This window comes from Nicotiana tabacum, chromosome 10 (assembly GCF_000715075.1).
Source record: "Nicotiana tabacum cultivar K326 chromosome 10, ASM71507v2, whole genome shotgun sequence".
Classification (NCBI taxonomy): Eukaryota; Viridiplantae; Streptophyta; class Magnoliopsida; order Solanales; family Solanaceae; genus Nicotiana; species Nicotiana tabacum.
In genome coordinates this window covers 96,832,749-96,851,542 of record NC_134089.1, presented here as the reverse complement: position 1 = coordinate 96,851,542, position 18,794 = coordinate 96,832,749, and the positions used below count along the sequence as shown (strand labels likewise).

General features: G+C 36.4%; 2 protein-coding genes across 3 annotated transcripts; one reads left to right on the top strand and one right to left on the bottom strand.

Moving 5' to 3' along the window:
* The first annotated feature begins 2,210 nt into the window (after positions 1-2,210).
* On the top strand, positions 2,211-5,656 carry LOC107829220 (protein METABOLIC NETWORK MODULATOR 1-like). Of its 2 annotated transcripts, none has more exons than XM_016656689.2 (3): positions 2,211-2,346; positions 4,088-5,215; positions 5,313-5,656. In XM_016656689.2, the coding sequence occupies exons 2-3, from the start codon at positions 4,139-4,141 to the stop codon at positions 5,424-5,426; spliced, it is 1,191 nt and encodes a 396-aa protein (XP_016512175.1). In that variant the 5' UTR covers positions 2,211-2,346; positions 4,088-4,138; the 3' UTR covers positions 5,427-5,656. The 2 variants fall into 2 exon arrangements, with proteins under 2 accessions (XP_016512175.1, XP_016512176.1); XM_016656690.2 differs by having other exon boundaries at positions 2,214-2,346; positions 4,097-5,215.
* A 327-nt stretch (positions 5,657-5,983) lies between these two features.
* LOC107829219 (uncharacterized) lies at positions 5,984-18,572 on the bottom strand. Its single transcript, XM_016656688.2, has 11 exons — positions 18,167-18,572; positions 17,659-17,780; positions 17,209-17,369; positions 14,617-14,689; positions 14,486-14,516; positions 13,652-13,941; positions 13,192-13,440; positions 12,395-12,496; positions 12,101-12,151; positions 11,857-11,944; positions 5,984-6,748 (listed from the first exon to the last, which is right to left on the bottom strand). Exons 1-11 carry the CDS (start codon positions 18,342-18,344, stop codon positions 6,579-6,581), a joined length of 1,515 nt encoding a protein of 504 aa, XP_016512174.1. The 5' UTR covers positions 18,345-18,572; the 3' UTR covers positions 5,984-6,578.
* Positions 18,573-18,794: the final 222 nt, after the last annotated feature.

The window sequence follows — 18,794 nt, the reverse complement described above, 5'->3', positions numbered from 1 at the left end:
GAAGCGTTGGTTTGGGAAGAAAGGGTAAAAATATCTTTTCAAATTAATTTTAATAGAGTAGTGGCTATTTTTTCTCAACATTAGAATTGCTGGATAAAAAATAAATATCACCTTAAATAGTGGCTACCCCACGGCATTTCTACTCGACAAGACACATGTCCACCCACGATTGTTGGTCCAACTATGCATCACAACGTGGTTATTCTATGAGAAAACTACTCTCTATAGCCCCTCAAAATTTTAATAGCCCATGTTTTGTCCTACTTACAAAAAATGGCCCTTCGGCCCAAACGTATTGCATATAGTAGCCAAAAGGAATAAGTATGACAATATAAGCGCCTGTAGCTCAGTGGTTAGAGCGCATGTTTCCTAAGCTGAAGGTCGCAGGTTCGACCCTCACCTGGCGCGATAGGGGAACCCTTTTTTGCCCTTTTAAATGTACTTATGTATCTTATAAGTATTTTTGTATATTTTTTGTATAGTAACAGTCTATTTGTATAGTGACAGTCTATTTTGCATATTTTTTGTATAATAATAGTCTATTTTGTATATTTTTTGTATAGTAACGGTCTATTTTGTATAGTGACAATCTATTTTGTATAGTGAGAGCTAATTGTATATAAATTGTATAGTGGCTGTCTATTTAGTATATTTTTATGTAGTGATAGTCTATTTTGTACATATTTTGTATAATGACAGTCTATTTAGTATATATTTTATATATTGACAGTCTATTTTGTATATATTTTGTATAATGATAGTCTAGTATTTATAAATTGTATAGTGACAGTCTATTTAGTATATTTTTGTATATTGACAGTCTATTTTGTATATATTTTATATAGTGACAGTCTATTTTAGTATTTTTTTTTGTATAATGACAGCCTATTTAGTATATACATTGCATAAAATTTGTATATAGCGTGTATCGTGCATCTTGCAATGTATCCATAATATATCATTAATGTATCCCGAGTGCTTTTGTGTATCCAAAGTGTATAGACTGTTCTACAATGTATAAATTTTGTATATATAAAGTGAACCTGGCTAACAGATTTGCTGTTATTTCTGCATTAAAACAGATGCAGATATGAAAATAACTCATACAACAAGCTCGCGCAGAATTGTTCACTTCCCAAAATGCTGAAATATATTGAAGTTTTGAACTCTCTACCAAGTGTTCTCTTTGATATTGAGCAGAATTGAACTTGCGCAATATAAAAGATTTCCATGACTAGTGACCATAACATGTAGAAATTAAAAGGCCATTAAGGTCTCATATCGACAAACAACTATACATGTTGCCGAGGTAAGACTTAAAGTAGTAAAAGTTACAAATATATAGACCATGAACATGAAAATTATTACAGCTGAAATGAAATGTCTGATTTCCAGCTAGAGAGTTGAGAGTGTGACCACATATGAAACTTGCATTCTTGGTATAAGCTTGCGGTCCATTTTAGAAAATTCCAGATTGGTTTGACTTCCATTTTTTTGGATCTCAACCAAAACCTGAATATATATCATCATATAAGATGTATGAATATATATCATCATATCCTTCAATTTGTTTCTTTCTATTCTTTACTCCATAGCCTCTCTCCTCCACAAAACAACCATTCTCATCAGTCCCAAAAACAGTAAAAAAACTTTGCCGGAGTTCGGTCGGAGAACATCCATCCGATGACGCGTCTCCATCTTCTTACTCATGTTTATGCCGATGTCTCGGCCTCATATGGTGTTTTCAATGAAGAAGCAGAAGAAAATAGAAGCAGCAACATCAAATTGGTGACACAAATTGGGGAAGCTTCGAAATTGGAAACTATAATTGATGGTTTGAAACAGTCGATGATGGCGATGATTGAAGCGGCGGAGCATCTACGAGGATCGGCGGTGAGGGTTGTCTTTACAGCCATGGCGTGGTCGCCTATCTTTCCGCGATCTGTCTTTTGCAGATCTGAGCCTCTTAGTTAAGTTTTTGGGCTAGCCACTTGAATTACTTTTGGGCTATAAAATGAATATTGTAATTTTGGGCTACTGGGTGTTAAAAGTTTGGGCCGAATGACTATAAATGAACTTTGCTCTTATTCTATCTTTTACCAGCAGTCCAAAAACAAAAAATATCATTAAATGCCACGTGTTAAATACAAAAACACCAAAGCCCCTAAACGACGCCACCCGAGGACCCCGCTAAATAAGGAGTAGTAATAGCAGCAGATTACACTAATTAATTATCGGAATTATCTAAATCTCATTCTCTAAATCTACTCAACAAAATCTTAGGGCTCCGAATTTATTCGCTGCACCAGTCTGAAGCCACCTCCGTGCAAGTAGCAAGTACTAGAGGTACGGTTTTTCTTTGCTTTTCTTTTCTGTTTTTATTTTTTTGGGAAATTTCCGGAGAATTTGATTTCGAATTTGTGCTTCAGATATACTCTGGTGATTTCTAGCTTCCTCTTTTGTTTTTTGAGGTTATAATAGCTTTTATTTTTAATTTTCTGTCAAATTTTGGATTTTTTGTGTATTATATGCTGGCATGGTTCACACTCAGTAACGAAGTTTGTGGAAATTAACTTTTTTTCGGTTTAGTTCAACCTGTTTATATGCGTTCATGTAAACTCACTGGGCGTTTGTGCGATGCTACGTATACGACTAAGTAATCGTTGTATGATGTGGTATACGTGCTTAAATTAGAAATTTTCTCAGGTTAAGGATTGATTTTTCCTCATTTTTAGACAAGTAAATCTTTTAGGAGCTTCTAGAGCCTCTATTCGTCTTCCTTGTCTTGAGAATTTACTGTCTCTCTGATTTATTATTTGCGAACCTATTTGACTAAGCACGAAATTTAAGAAAGGAACTTGTTTGACTAGCACGAAGTTTAAGGAAGAAATACCTTTGGAACTTGTAGGCTTGATCAAGCCATGACATTCTTGCGGCTATAAAATCATGTCTTTAAAGGGTAAAATAGGAAGTTTAAACTTAAATTGTTTTCATGTATAAAAAGGTGTCGTTGTCACATAAAATGGAATGGAGGAAGTACTTGCTATTGATTATCTTAGAGGATTAATTGGAGAAGTTTCTGGATGTGGCTAGTGATTGTATGGGAATGGTTTTGCAGTATTTATCAGCAATTTTGCGAGGTACTTGTAGTGTCTTCTTACAACAACAACAACAACAATAACAACAACCCAGTATAATCCCACACGTGGGGTTTGGGGAGGGTAATATGTACGCAGACCTTACCCCTACCCCGAAGGGTAGAGAGGCTGTTTCTAGGAGACCCTCGGCTCAAAAAACAACAGAAGCCGATATATTAGTACCATAAAAATGCATAATAAAATAACAGCGATACAATAGATATGAAATACAGAATACGAAATACGAAAAAGATGGCTGGTATAGTAAAACTAGCAGGTAAAGCCCTGCATCAATAGACGACCAATGACCTTCTTAGTCTAACTCCTAACTGGCTAGTCTCACTCTATTGTGCTGTAGAAATATTCACAACTCTCCCCTAACCTACAACCTTAATACTCGACCTCCATAATTCCCTGTCAAGGGCCATGTCCTCAGTAATCCTAAGTCGCGCCATGTCCTGTCTGATCACCTCTCCCCAATACTTCTTAGGTCGTCCTCTACCTCTCCGCGTGCCCACTACAGCCAGTCGCTCACACCTCCTCACCGGTGCATCAGTCTTCATCTCCTCTCCTCTGCTATTTGAAGATATCTAGACAAGGTTAATCTATCTTCTGTTAATTTATCTTATATAGAATCTGTAGATGCTTACTTATCAAAAACCTGTACTCCATTTCTATTACTACCAGTTAATTAACTGTTTATGTTCATCCATTTTTTACAATCCACTTCCAACTATGGGCCCAAATTCTGCAAAGTATTGTGAATTGTGCAGTCCTCCCAGAACTGAATGTCCCCTTTTTTTCCAGTGTAAGCGACCACAAAGTACTGTTCTAGAATCAAAACACTATGATGGGACACCCAGTTTACTTTTGTCGAAAGTTCAAATGTACCATAATTTATTTTCTCTGTAACTTGACTGAGTTGAAAGAGTAAACTGATCTGCTGGCAGGTACTGCAGAAGACTTGCGAACGGCAGACATTAGACCCTAATTCCGTGAAAATGAGCCAAGCTGTTCAAGGGAACAGCTCCACCGTGCCTATTGCCCTTCCTTTGAAGCGAAGAAGGGGTCGTCCTCGTAAGGATCCTAGCCTAAAGCGTGTAGGTCAACCTCAAGTTCCTCCACGTTTTGAGCTAGTGCAAGAGATCCAACCACAGCAAGCAAATAGAAATGATGGGATGATAGGTCAGGCTGTTACAGGTGTGGTTGAGGCTGCATTTGATGCTGGTTATTTGCTCAGTGTTAGAATTGGCGACTCCAATACGAACTACAGGGGTGTTGTTTTTAAGCCAGGTCATTATGTTCCTGTCACAGCAGCAAATGATGTAGCCCCACATGTTCAGATGATTAGAAGAAACGAGGCCCGTCCTCCCGCTGAAAACCAACTCCAAGTGTATGGACAAAGGGCTGAATGGAATGGATCGCTTAATCTTGGATCTAGGTCCTCGAAAACCAAACAGGTAGTGGTACATCCTTCAGTCCCTCCAGTGGGTGCCAGAGGCACAGTAGTTCCTGTTGTGCTACAACCTGTCAATTTAACAAATGGATTATCATCTAGTCAAAATCATGGACCCCAAGCTTCTAATATGGAGTCTGCAAGAGAAAGAGAGGTCCAGATGGTTGCGCCATTAGCTATGCTGCCGCCTGACGCATCAGTAACCTGTAGTCAGGTACCACCGATACCAACTCATGAAACACTTCCTTCACAAACTCAAGTCAGCGACAAAGTGGCAATATGTGCTAGGCAGAAAGGGGATGGCGCTCATAGCAAGGGAGCAGAAGGTGTGCAACGGGAAGAGGTGAAACCAATTGTATCAACCAACATTAATATACCTGTTGAAGTGACCAAGGGGTCTCAAGGATCTGCCCCGCCAGCAAAAACAGATACGAGAGTTGATAAGGCCTCTCATGAAGCAGAACAGTCGCATGTACTACCCGGACGAGATATTCGTGACATGAATCAGGTTCCGTCGGCAGAACCAACTGAACCTGTAAATCCCCCTCTTCGTACCCAGGCTATATCTGTTTCAAAGCCGTTGATGAATTATGGGACTGGCAGGATGACTGAACTTTTACAGGTAAAGTAACCAAAACTTCAATAACCATTTCGAGCTCTAGAAGTTTACTATGTCAATAGAGATCTGTGTAGGTTCTGAAATTTGTTCCTACATGAAGGCTGTGCAGGAAAATCTGATGGAGAACCAGCTGCTTCGTGCTGGAGAATCTGGTATTGCTGTGACAACGATTCCAAAAACTGATAGCAGTAAAGAGGAGACTAGTGTTCAGTAGATCTGGCAGATTGTATAGTGCTACTAGAGTTATTTAATTACCTTCTGAAATTGCACCTGTGGTCCTTGCCTATGAATTAGTCAAATGGCGAATGCAAAAAGACCATAAAATGGGAAGCAGCTCCAGGATTCCAGAAAGCCTATCTTTTTATGTTTATAAACTCTGGAATAGAAGCTTGCATATTACTAAACGCTTATGGGAACTGTTTATAATGGTATATCTCATCTCCATACGTGTCTGCCTTGCAATTCTATTGAATAATTATACCATGTGGCTATGTCTAGGTTGGAACCACATTGAGCAAAGGTAGCCACTTGATATTAGAAATTCTGGTTTTGTACTAGCACAAACCTGTTTCATAGCTTTCTTTTTGAGTGACTGGTCCAGTGCGACTATAGATGAATCAACATTAATAGCAGGTCTAAATTCACCGAGCTAATTTAGCACTCGCTCGGAGACTGTCGCTTTGATTCACCGGGGCAATTAATTTATTCTTTTAATTCGTCTTAAAATTTTACTTAATTACCAGTCAATACTCACGAAGGAACATGTTATAGTTTGGGGACCTGTGCATCACAGTAATATTTAAAATTGAATCCAAGAAATTTCTTTGACCAAAATCTAGCTTGACCCTAAAAATGAAATGTGGACTTGACATGTTTGATAACCAAAACACATCGCAAAATACACTAAAATAATGATCAAAGCTTAGCAACCAAACTATTACATGATGGATAACCAAAACACATGGCAAAATGGACTAGAATAGTGATCAAAATTTAACAAGGAGCTATCACGTCACTGTATATTTCAATTCCAATTTAACATCTGACATTTAAGCTGTATGAATCATAAAAAAAGTGCGATCTTGACACCCAAAAATTTGTTTTCCTGCAGTTCAAAACTGGAAATCTGTCTCCTTTGTATCACCATCAAAACAAGAACCCCCGAGTGAAGTCCTCCTTTACCTTCAAACAAAAGCAACTCTCTGTGTAACTCAATATACAATGTTAATGCCTCTCCCTACTAATAAAGAATAACCTGCTCATACAGTAAGACCGGAATCTTTAGAAAAGAATCACCCTGCCAGCGATTGAGAACAGACGAAAAAAGAATCTCAACAGGCAGCATATTTCAACTACAGAAGTATATTCATGCAAACTTGTTAGGCAAAAATCCATTAGATCCTGGGATTTGCATAGGCCGTATAACAGGAAAAGACGCCTGTGTAATAGGAATGCTTGGCATAGTGAATGGTTGTTGTAACCCTGTTATAACTGGGGGAGCCATATATAACTGCAATGCTTGCGTTGCTGTACTTCCTGCAACAAGGGGATGTACTAGGTTATTCTGCCAGTAAAATACAAGCAACTTATAACAGTACTATAATGTGTAAATAACTGTACTTAATGTGGAATTCCAGGTTGAGAGTGCAATATATTAGGGAGAAATGTGTATTTATCAACACTACTTTAACAAATCCAAATCCACATCACATCAATGTTCAAGTGATCAATCATTGCAGCAAGTTGTAGTCAGCCACAAATTGTTGTTCACCATCTAGTTGAAATCGCAAGCTAATGGCAAATAGGAACACAAATTCATACTCAACAAACATATTATAGCGCTGATATGGAACCGGTCAAACAAAAAAGTGACCTGCTACGGTATCAACAAATGCTAAAACTTCCTAGGCATTCTATCTGCTACTACTGGCACTGCTGTAGGTCTACAATGTTTGGGTCATCTACCTTGTAAAGGAAAAATGCTTTAAAAGGTCATCCTCCTTAGATCCCATGTGCAAGCTTGGACCTTTGATATAGTAATTATCTACAAGAGAAAAAGTGTTCGACTGGAAAACGTTATGAACGGACCCAAAGAAAAAAGGCTTTTCATAAAGCCAGAAAGGGTTTTATTAAATCAAAAAACCCTCAGGCCGGCTATAAATGTGGACGAATAGGCCATTATGCAAAGGATTGCAAAATCAAGGACAAAATCAAAGACCTTGATTTAGACGATAATATCAAAGATTCGTTATATAAAATCCTTTTAAATTCTTCACCAGAAATATCTGACACTGATGAAGAGGGTTCGTCAACAAGTGAAGACTTACGAGTCCTTCAGGAAGAAATTTATATTTCATCTTCCGAGGATGAGCAAGAGTTCAGTAATATGGGACAATGCTCAAATCATTGTTGTAATATTGACGATAATATTTTTAATATTTACTCTCAATTCACAGACTTGAAAATTAATGTCTTGACCAATGATAGCATGCTAGAACTATTAAGGGTTATTAAAGATCCTGAATTAAGGCCCCAAATTATTGATAAATTTCCTACGAATTCAGAGGTAGGAACAGAGGTGGAAAGAATTTCATCTCAAAAAGGGCTTACACTATGTCTGAAATCAGAAGGCTTATTAAGAATAAGTCCCAGTCTAATAGACCGGCTACGGTCCAAGACTTGTCTATTGAGATAAATCATCTCAAAAAAGAAGTCTCGGAATTAAAGGCTTCAAATATAGCCTTAGATGAAAGAATTTTCAAATTAGAAAATTCTGATACTGTTATTAATAAAGACTTCACTACTAATATTACTAAAGCAAGTATTATTTTGCAAGTACTTTACTAAAAGCACTTATAATTGCTAACGAACATACTACTTTATAAAAGTAGATTCCTTGTGATAATGGAGGGATCCGCTTCTTTATTAAAGTTGTTTGTCTCTATTACCACGATAATTGATTTGTGGGGCCTTCAATAATTCAAGCCTTGTTCTTTCCCTTGTTGTCTTTTTCCCCCGAAGATTCTTCGGCACTTTCCTTCAATTTTGCAAGGAAGTCCTCAATTTTATCAATATTCACTTCTGTGCCAGAGTTGCTTTGTGCTTCACCTGCTGCACAGACTTCTTCATCTGAAGTATTTCCAATGGAGGTCATTGATATATCATCTCCAATTTCTGTTTCAAAATTCTTGGCTAAATCTTTCTTTATGAAGCGAGAATTTCCTTTTTGGATATAGCTCCTTTTATATTTGGAGCTTTCTGGTAACTTGCTGGAAGGGGCTTAATTCTCTTTCATCAATATTTGTTACCTCTTGGTCTTTATATTCTTTAATCTTGGCCTTGATTTGATTTATTAAATCTTCCCCATAAATCTTTCCTTGATGATCTGGCTGGACTAGCTTAGTCCAAAACTTATTATAAACAATTCTCTGAAGGCAAGGAATTCCTTCTTCGGTATAACCAGTTTGAACATCCCATTTCATTATCCATGGAATTGAGAATTCTATAAAGAAGTACATGGCTGATATGCCATTATAGAAGATATTATCTTTCTGTAGTGAATTGATTTTGGGAGATATATCCACCCATTGAGTATATAAACTTTTGAACATAGGAGGAAGTATTTCTAGTGATGGACCATATAACTTCCACCATTTAAAGAACCAATTTGGAACTTGCTGATTGTTCATATTAGAACAGAGCTTGACAAACCATGAGTGTCTTCTATTAGGATTCTCGTAAAGAAAAGTTTAATTAAAACTTTCCACATAGTCCCAATAATTAAATTTAACTGAGACTTTCTGGTCAGGATGAGTGTATTCTCGATCCTTAAGGGTACTAATTCCTCATTCATCTGAAGGTATTACCTTCTTTATATTTATCTTTGAAAAACTATAAGTTTTTCTTGTATTTGCATGATAGAAATGTTGGATTTCAGCTGATCCTGTGGTTGAGAGTATTATCTCGTAATGCATCCTGTATTTATAAGCAGGAGTAGCGTATGACGTTGTATCAAAGTACCTGACCATTAATTGCCATGGGTTATCCTTCCATTTAAGGTCGGACTGCTCCAAAAGAATTATTAACTCTTTTGTGTCCTTTTGGTTATAAACCTCAAGGTTTTCATTGCTTTCCTCTGATATAACTGAGGAATAAGTTGGCATATTGGATGATGTACCTTCATCTTTTCTGGATTGTATAAAATCCATTTATATAAAGGGTGGTCGGTATTACCTCCTGCTATATTAGCAGCTATTAGTTTTTGATTTCCCATTTGGACGAGAATATTATTCCCCACTTATAGGGATTCACATAGATTTATACATATAGGCTTAATACAAGTCGCTTTTAAATGGAGCATGCCAGCTAACACCTGTGAACTGTTGAAGTGTTGGAATTATAATGGGGATATAGTGAAACAGAAGAAATGGTGGCGATTGGTTCATGCGTGCATATGGTGGACAGTCTGGAAGGAGAGAAATTTAAGAACTTTTGAAGACAAAAGCAATTCTTTACAGGAAATCAAGATGAAGTGTTTACTATTGTTTCATTTCTGGTGCAAAGAAAGTTATGTTGAGGAGGCAGAATCTTTAGTAGACCTGATAGGTGCACTGTAATCCTAGGTTGTCATAGCTGGTTTTTGTTCCTTGTAAATATGGCTTGGCACTGCCCTAGTGCTGTTTATTTTTAATATACATGTTACTATTATCAAAAAAAAAAAGTCGCTTTTAAGCCACTTACTTTAAAGGCTTACCTGAAAGCTTTATAGCAGCTCTCAGAGATGGCAGAAACCAGAACTGGAAAAAGTCTCTTATAGGGACTGCGCAAACCAGTTTGGCCTATGGCCCTGTTTATTTTAATGCTTATCCCAATTTGCAGACTTCTCTTAATGATGAGAACTCTTTAAATGCTTTAATTCTCAGCATTAAATTACATGATTATGATTATTTGCCTGGTACAGAAGTTATATGTATCTGTTATAGGATTTATTTCAAACCTTTATATACTTTGAATCCTATGTGCAAAATTATTGATTTCAAAAATGAAACCATTCTTATAGAAACCAACTTTGGTAAATCCAAAGTAACCACCAGAAGACCTATCAAATAGGATAAAATTGATTTCCCTAAGGAATAGGTCATAGAGGAAGCGGTTGCCCCTCGAAACACTGGTAATACTGAGGTTACAGAAATACAACAAACCTCAGATGACATTGTTAAAATCAGGTTCAATGAACCCGTGCAGACTGATAATATCAGCTTATCATCTAGACTAACTAGATCAAATTCTTCTTATATTTCTCCAATTTATTATGTGGTAGATTTTCCTTCTAGAGCTTCCACATCTCAAATTAGAGAAAATAATAGAATTGATAATATCAGCATTGGTAAAGATAATATCGTCAAATGGTGTTAATAATGGTTGAAAACCAAATAGATTTTAGTTCGGGTTCACCGGCATGAAAAATGATATTAGAAGAATTTTTAAAACTCAGATGGGCTGTTTTTAGAAAATGGTTTCATGAAAACATGAATAGTGAATTAATCCAATTCTTTAGACATAATTTTTATGAGGATATTAGCAAGACAAATAAAATTATTGCTTTTGTTCCTTGGTTTATGTCTAAGCATGTTTATAACTATGTTTCTGTGTTAGAAAGAGATTATACGCTCACTAGTGGAAAAATTGTTAATTCTATTTTCCCACCACAACAATCTTTTCAAATAGGGGACAAGGATAAAATTGTTTATTGTACTGCTTTTTCAAATATATTTGAAAATGATGTTGCTGCGATAACAGCCAAGAATCTAAATACCATGCTCACTCAAAACAATTATACTAATATGTATGTAAGTATTCTGGGTGAACAGGTTATTAAGATTCATGAAAAATTGGACAAGCTTATAGCTGAAGTCCAAAAAATCCAGCAGAAGGATACTAAGGGTAAGGAGCAAATTGCTACTACAAGTATCCAACCACCTCTTGAGGTAAAAGACTTTAAATTAAAAAGTCTGGATGACATTGAGGAACTTCTCAATAAGAAGTTTGGTGAATTTAGAGCTAATCCTCTAAGCTTAGAGCATACGTCTCCTAACAATCTAAAGGTAAACGATGAGATTAATAAAATCTCTGAAAAATATGCTCGTAAACCATACCAAAAAATGTTTTACTATCCTAGACCAACACCTCAAGATGTCCTAATAGAAGAACAGGACAATGACCACTATCACCAAGGTTATAGTGGGTCAGATATCTATGAATGGAACATAGATGGTCTTGCCGAAAAACAAATCTATACGACAGTACATAGAATGCTTATGTACAGCACTATATGTAAAGTTAATAAAAATACGGATAGGGCAATTGCTGAAATGATTATAGCCGGATTTACTGGTCAGCTAAAAGGCTGGTGGGACAATTATCTCACTCATGACCAACGCTTTCAAAAAGGTCACTTGCCCAAGAATATTAGAACCAATTGCATTTAACCAGTCGTTACATTAAAACAGACAGTAGAGCATTATGCATTCGTGCCTCTGAAAATAAGTAGCTGAATATTGAATTGAACTCAAGACTTTCCATTCAAACCTAATAAACATTTGGACCACTTCTAGCTATACCATTAAATGTCCACAAACACATACCTTGATGCTTAGGAGGATGGACCGGATGTGGAATTAATAGAGGACGTGTGGATACTTGAGAGAACCCCACTGCACTCTGAACAATATCCTATAGACATGATATCAGGCAGAAAAGGATCAGGAAATTGCAATGCTATAAACACACAAAGAACAGCAAATGGAGGAATGTGATAAAGAGCCATCCAAGTTCTATAAAAAGTCATAAAAGTTGTCCCAAAATACTATACAAAGTAATTCGTCTTACATGAGAAACGGGATGCATATAAACAAGTGGTCCCAACCGTCCAAACATAACCTGACAACATGAAGAATTTTAGAAGTGACATTAACATCTGCAACCGTCTTACAAGCACAAAAATAATAACAAGATGGCATGCTATTGTCATAAGGACATCAGTTTAATAATAGGGCCACAACCCTCGACATGATAAGACTCAAGGACTCTCTTCTACTCTCCACCACTAGGCGGCAGAGTTTTCTTTCCAGCCGAACAAAGTAAATGGCTTCAGCAAGAGAGTGCCGTGCTAATTTCCCTTACATTTTGAGAATTTGGATGCACATAACCGGTTGCAGCCTGAATCTGATGATACTGACCGGCATACCTAGCCTGCTGATTCCTGCTTCCCATGTATCCAATAGTCTACATGTTAACAAAGAAGGCTTCAGAAAAATATGCAGCAGCATCAAAACAGTAATAATGATTCTATGTAAGTATGATGTAAAATAATATATGTGATTGATTTCATTTGTTTGATATTAAGCTGTAACAACTAATTTGAAAGGGCATTTGACAAGTGTCATTTCTAACTAAGAAAGCAGCAGCATTTTGGTAAACTGCATACTATAATATCAAGAAACAGACCCTAATTATTTTTTTCTACCTTCAACTTCTTTATACAACAGAAAATATATCTTATTAGCACATGATTTATGGAAAATCATTGTATAAGATAGATTTTTCTTTCATTAACTTTTCATTTCCTTTTGTTTTTATCAACATATTTATCAATTGCCTTTTCCTAAATGCATATCAGTGACATAATTAGATTAGATGAAGCACAGAATTGCATAATAGCTTCCATTCAAACCGATGGGCTAGTCTCCAAACACCAAATTATGGAAGTGCGATGTGGTTATGTTAGTAATGCACATTTCTTCCGGTCAATATGAGATGGTTGATTTAGGTACAGAAAATGGCAGTCAATCAACCAAAAGGATTTCGTAATCAATGGAATATTCTCAGTTACTCAGAGAAATAACTCTAGTTGTCAGAAAACTAAAGAAGGGGGTGGGGGCTGCATTTTCAAAGTAAGATAGATAATTATAATCACATACCTGTTGAGCATATTGTACGTCCAAGCCACCATTTCCAGCTGCCAAATTATTATAAGGAACAAACTTAACTGGCACAGATGGGTGAGAAGCAAAAGGGGTGATTTCAACTTCAGGCTCAGCTGTAGCCACCGGTACTACAGGACAGGAATCTGGCATGTACGCCATTGTTGGCATCACAGAAGGAGTAACAGTTCTATGATGCAAAGCCGATGGAGAAAATATCTTTGCCCCAGGGTTGAGCTTAGACTCCTAGAGAGAAGGAAAATCAACAGTCACAAATCATCCTAGACAATGAATAATACAGGAGTAAGGATAAGAATTTCCAAAAACTCAAGTACCACGATAAGCTTGACATCGCCATAAACCTACTGAAAAAGTAAGCTTATATAACTTTGTATATGAATGAACAAAAATTTTGATCATGCACCTGCAGCAACTGAACCCACTAGGTTCACTTTACCTTCGTATTAGCATTATGAATTGAACTTCGTGGAGGCGCCAAATCAGCTGGAGCTGATGATGAACTGACGCGTGAGACTGAGGTAATTGGAGCACCAGAGGAAGCAGGGCCCAAACAAGGAGTCTTGCCTAGAGTCTGCTGCTCATGGCTGTGCCTTTCATTATTCCGATCATCAAGTCTGACTGAGGAAAGAGGAGGACTACCACAAGTTATGCCATTTGATGACAACTCCGAGTTTGCTTTGAAGTCAACATTCTTAATGGCAGTTGATTGAGTTACAGAAACATCCACTGCAAGTGAAAAATTTATAATACCATTCATGAATGACATTTTTTTTGGTTTATGATAGATATGTATAATATAAAGAACTCAAAGATCTCATTATCTACCAACAATCATCATTTCGTTAAGAGTTCTTTTGCAGAACAAGGAAATAGCATGCGCAAATAAGGATTCCCTTCACCATTAAGTCTTTAACAGCACGGAAAAAGTCACAATCTGTGAAAATTGATTTGATATTTTTCCTTTTCTTTCGTCTTACTGATTGGGGGGGGGGGAATGGCTTTTTTCCCATATTTCCAATTTCTCCTTTGGTGACTCGGTGTCCCTTCCACGAGAGCAACCCCCTCTTGTCCATTGATTCGATTCTTTTATAGCAATTTTTAATTGGTTATACGGAGTTAAGAAGTGATGGGAAGCAGAGATTAGGTTGATTATGATTCATCATGAAACTCGGTCAACAAGAGACACTGCCTAATCTTTTGCCACCCACCAAGAGGGGTCCACATGAAAAACTATGATATTGCGAGACTAAAGCATTGAATCAATACTCACGATTTGAGCTTGAGCTTTGAACTTCAAGGATCTACAAAATGAAAAGAAAAAAAAATAAGTGCTCATTAACTAATAACAAATAAGCTTTTTATCTCTCACTAGATATTCAGCCAATGATAGAATTAACGTACAGTTCTCTCCCTTAGAGACTCATGGCTTTCCCTGCAATCGCTTTGCTTATTGATTAAGACATCACGCACAAGTCTGTCATAATTGACATGAATGGAGAGTTGTTAGTGCTCAATTGACCATACAGAGGAGAAAAATTAAGGTTATGAGAGTGAGATAATAATCTCATGAGGGAAGGGCAGAATCCAGCAGGTATTAGATACTGGGATGACCTTACACTAAATTTACAGTTCATCAGAAAACAAAACTGCAAATGCCAGCTACGAATTGTGTTGATTCAGCAGTATTTAAATAGTAAGATGGTTACGTAATTATCTAGAAAGTAACTTATGCCAGAAAACCTCATTATTGACTTTTCACCAAAAAACGACATCCCTCTTTAAAAAGAAAAGAAAAACCTCCAGGAGTATGCGTCCATCAGGGAGAGCAACGCTGTAAACTAAATTCAAATTCAATGCAATACGGGCCATCATGAGGATCATGCAAAATCAGATCAATATAGGATGTATACAAATCAATCAATCAATGGACTACCACTCCATCCCAAACTTGTTATGGTCGGTTTTATGAAGCCTCTAAAACCATCTCGCTCTATTTGTACCCACTTATTCAAATACCACTCCCTCTGTTTCAAACAGATTGTTATAGTTTGACTTGACATAAACTTATAAAGAAGGGAAGACTTGCATTTGTGTGACTGTAAAACTTTTGAGTCTTGTGGTCTTAAATCTGTCATAGCATTTATGTGGCTATAAATGCTTCCTACTAAGAAAATATTGAGAAATATCAACCTTTTCGAAATGGACTAATAAGGAAATAGTGCCAATCTTTTCGAAACGGAGGGAGTAAGTAATTTGTCTTTCAAGGTAAATGAAGGGTTCTCAAAAAAAGGGAGGTTTTCTAAGTGTCGTACATCTCCTTGCACTCGCCTAGACTAATATATAACTCTCCAACTTAATAAAATAACTCTAGCAAAAACCAGATCGAAAATAAGTGTAACAACTAAAATCTTAATCCCAACTAGCTGTTATTGCCTATATGGAACCTTTGCTTTTATAGTGATCAACTCTTAGCTAAATCCGTATTGATTCCTAGAGACGGTAGATATTTAACACACTTTTCCTCCCTGTGATTTAGGTTTACCTTAGAAGTCTTTAAGACCTTTAATAATCATAAGTTAGACTTAAGAACCGCTGCATACGTAGAGACTGTATATTTTTAACACACTTCTCCTCCATGCGATTTAGGTTTACCTTGATGTCTTTAAGACCTTTAATAATCATAATTCAGACTTATGAACTGCTGCATATGGAGGTTTACATACTTTACCATCTCACCCTTTATTAGATGTGATCATTTCTATCAAATTTTGTAAGCATTTGCTTTTTTACGACTTTCATCCTGTAGGTCCAATATTCACTCCTACGTATTATTTTTGGTTTCACAACCGTTCTATAGCAATGTTATCAACAGCAAAAAGCATACGAAAGTGTCAAATGCCTGCTCAATTTTTTCTCAAAGCACAATTATAACGTGGGCTTTATTGCAGAGACGTGCAAATGAAGTGAAAAATAAAAATATATATGTAAAGCAAGAAAAACAAACTATAAATACAAACAGCAATTATATGGACCCAAATATTGAGATACTGCAATGAATTGGAATATATGAAGAAAAAACCATATCAATCAACTCCAAAAATGATATTACATTTATGATTCAAATAAGCGAAGAAATGGATCATGGGCCAAACTCAACCGCAAAAGTTAGCTCATGAGGAGAGAATTGCCCAAGATTAAATAAGGAGACCACAACTCATTCCCTCAACCAACGCGAGACCTGACAAAATACAACTTCTGAATTTAGACTAGTGACTAATTCTTAATACATTGCTACTCTAATATTCTTAATCATTAATATATTTATCCATAAAAAAATTATTAAAGAATAATATATCTCTTTACTGTCAATATTTATTCTTGATATTGTTCATTTTAAGATGGAACACATGATTAATGAGTGTGTGCGGCCTGCAGTAAGATGCTACTTAAACGAGGCGAACCGCGTAACTTGCGGTGCACCGAGCTTCAAGGTCTAACTGCACCTCAAACGGGCCTCTTAACAACACACTATTATATAGAGCTTATCTTTCACTTTATTAGGTACCTTCCTATCGCATAACTTTCCTCTTATGACAACCTCAGTTAAGTCATGAAAAAACTATGTGACAGGAGAAACAAATATATTCCGAACGAGCAAGCTTTCCACTTCATTTTTATCGTATAAGCTTTCCACTTCACTTATCAGCCTATTAACGAATAAGGAGATAGTTAACCATAATTAATTAAGAAATTATCTTTAACGTTATCACTTCTCCGCTCTACAGATATTCATCACATTGCTTTCAATAATTTATTTTTGATTGGTAAGAAATAGGTGGGTGATGACATTGCTTTCTACAATTTAAGGGTAAAATCTAAAGAACAAACCACGGTCATGTCTTCTGGAACAATAGGAAGCACTTCCATGCAAAAGCTAATAGATCATGAGGCATTTCCAACAAAGAATCAATAACAAGTCCTGGCAACACAAACCTTTCTTTACTAGCTTTCGCTGCATCCACGGTAGACTCATTTGACTTTGTTGCTCTTATATCCTTCTTTGGACATTCAGGGCAAGTGATATTGCTAGAAATGGTTCCTAAACTATCCCCATCGAAATGTCCTGGAATACTATCAGCAGATAGCGTAACCCCCTGCCAACCACAAGTATAAGTACAGAAAAAAAGATCAACCACCAGTTACGGAGCCACGTGTTAGGGATTGGATTTAATCCCCTTTGTCCCAAAATCACAGTGTGCAATAGGGTAAAAACAATACACCAAAAAAATGGGGGGGGGGGGGGGGTAGTGGTAATAGTAGTTCGAAAATATCACATTGCATTTTTACAGGTTTTGAATCTCTTGTTAGAATTCCTGGTTCCACCACTGCCAGCCACAGCAGCAACAAACAGACATTGCAAAATTGGGAAGTCCAAAATCATACCTTTGCGACAACTTGAACAAGATCTTCAGACAGAATTACAAGTGTCTCTATGAAATTTCCACGTGCAATATTTGCCTTTCGATTACCCCTCTTACTCATCTTTGCTCTCTTCAAAACAATAGCTAATCCAAGTAACAAACACCAAAAGTAAAAACAATCAATAACTTAATCAACTAAGCCTTAATCCCAAATTAGCTGAAGTTAGCTATATGAACCTATATGATTCCTTGCTACTCCTCTCTATGAAAAAACCAGAAAATCTACAGAATCAAAGACTGGAAGTCTTACATTCCTCATTTAAAATAATAAACTATAGAAAAATGAAAAAGGCCTGCAAAATGACCTAAAAGAAGAAAAAAAAAAGATTTGAAAAACTAAGTCCAGATCGGATGCAGAAACTGATCTAGTCCAAACAAAAAAGGCTCGAATAAACTACCCAAAATAAAAAAAATCCGAAGATAATTTACAGATACTATAGAAATCAAAAGAGGGTCTTAAAAAAACTCACCATAGTCATCATCTACACAGGCAGTGTGAAAAATACCCGAATAAACAGAACCATCTTTGACATAAACATCAACTGGGAGGCCAATAATACACATAGTTGTGAATAATAAAGCATCGCTCAATGTAGCATCTACGCCTTTCTCTTCCGGCGCCAAAAATCCTCCTTTTTTGCAACCCATAGCTCACTTTTTGGCACTTTTAGACCGACTCTATGTAACCCCTCGTATTATATTTCAAATATATTGATTTGAGTATGTCACTTTGTAGTATATATATTTCGTATTTGCAAATAAATCTGAAGAATGAATTGTTTTCTGTTCCTGGTATTTTTTTATGGGAGAAGAGGGGAATTGAATCGAACGTATAACAAAGAAGAACAAGTATACACCTACAAGAAAAACGGGACTGTAACTTTGCTTATGGAACATTTTATTTGTTATTGGATTTTTGCTTAGATGCCCTCGCTACTTATGATATTTCTATTATTGGCTTTTATTGGCATTTAATTTCCGGATTTGCCCTTTCTTAATCTAGAGAGTTCCACTAATTGACCTACAACAACGAAACAATTAATTGACCAATGAGGAAATTGACAATTTGAAATTTGGGAGCTTTGTGAGTTTTTAAGA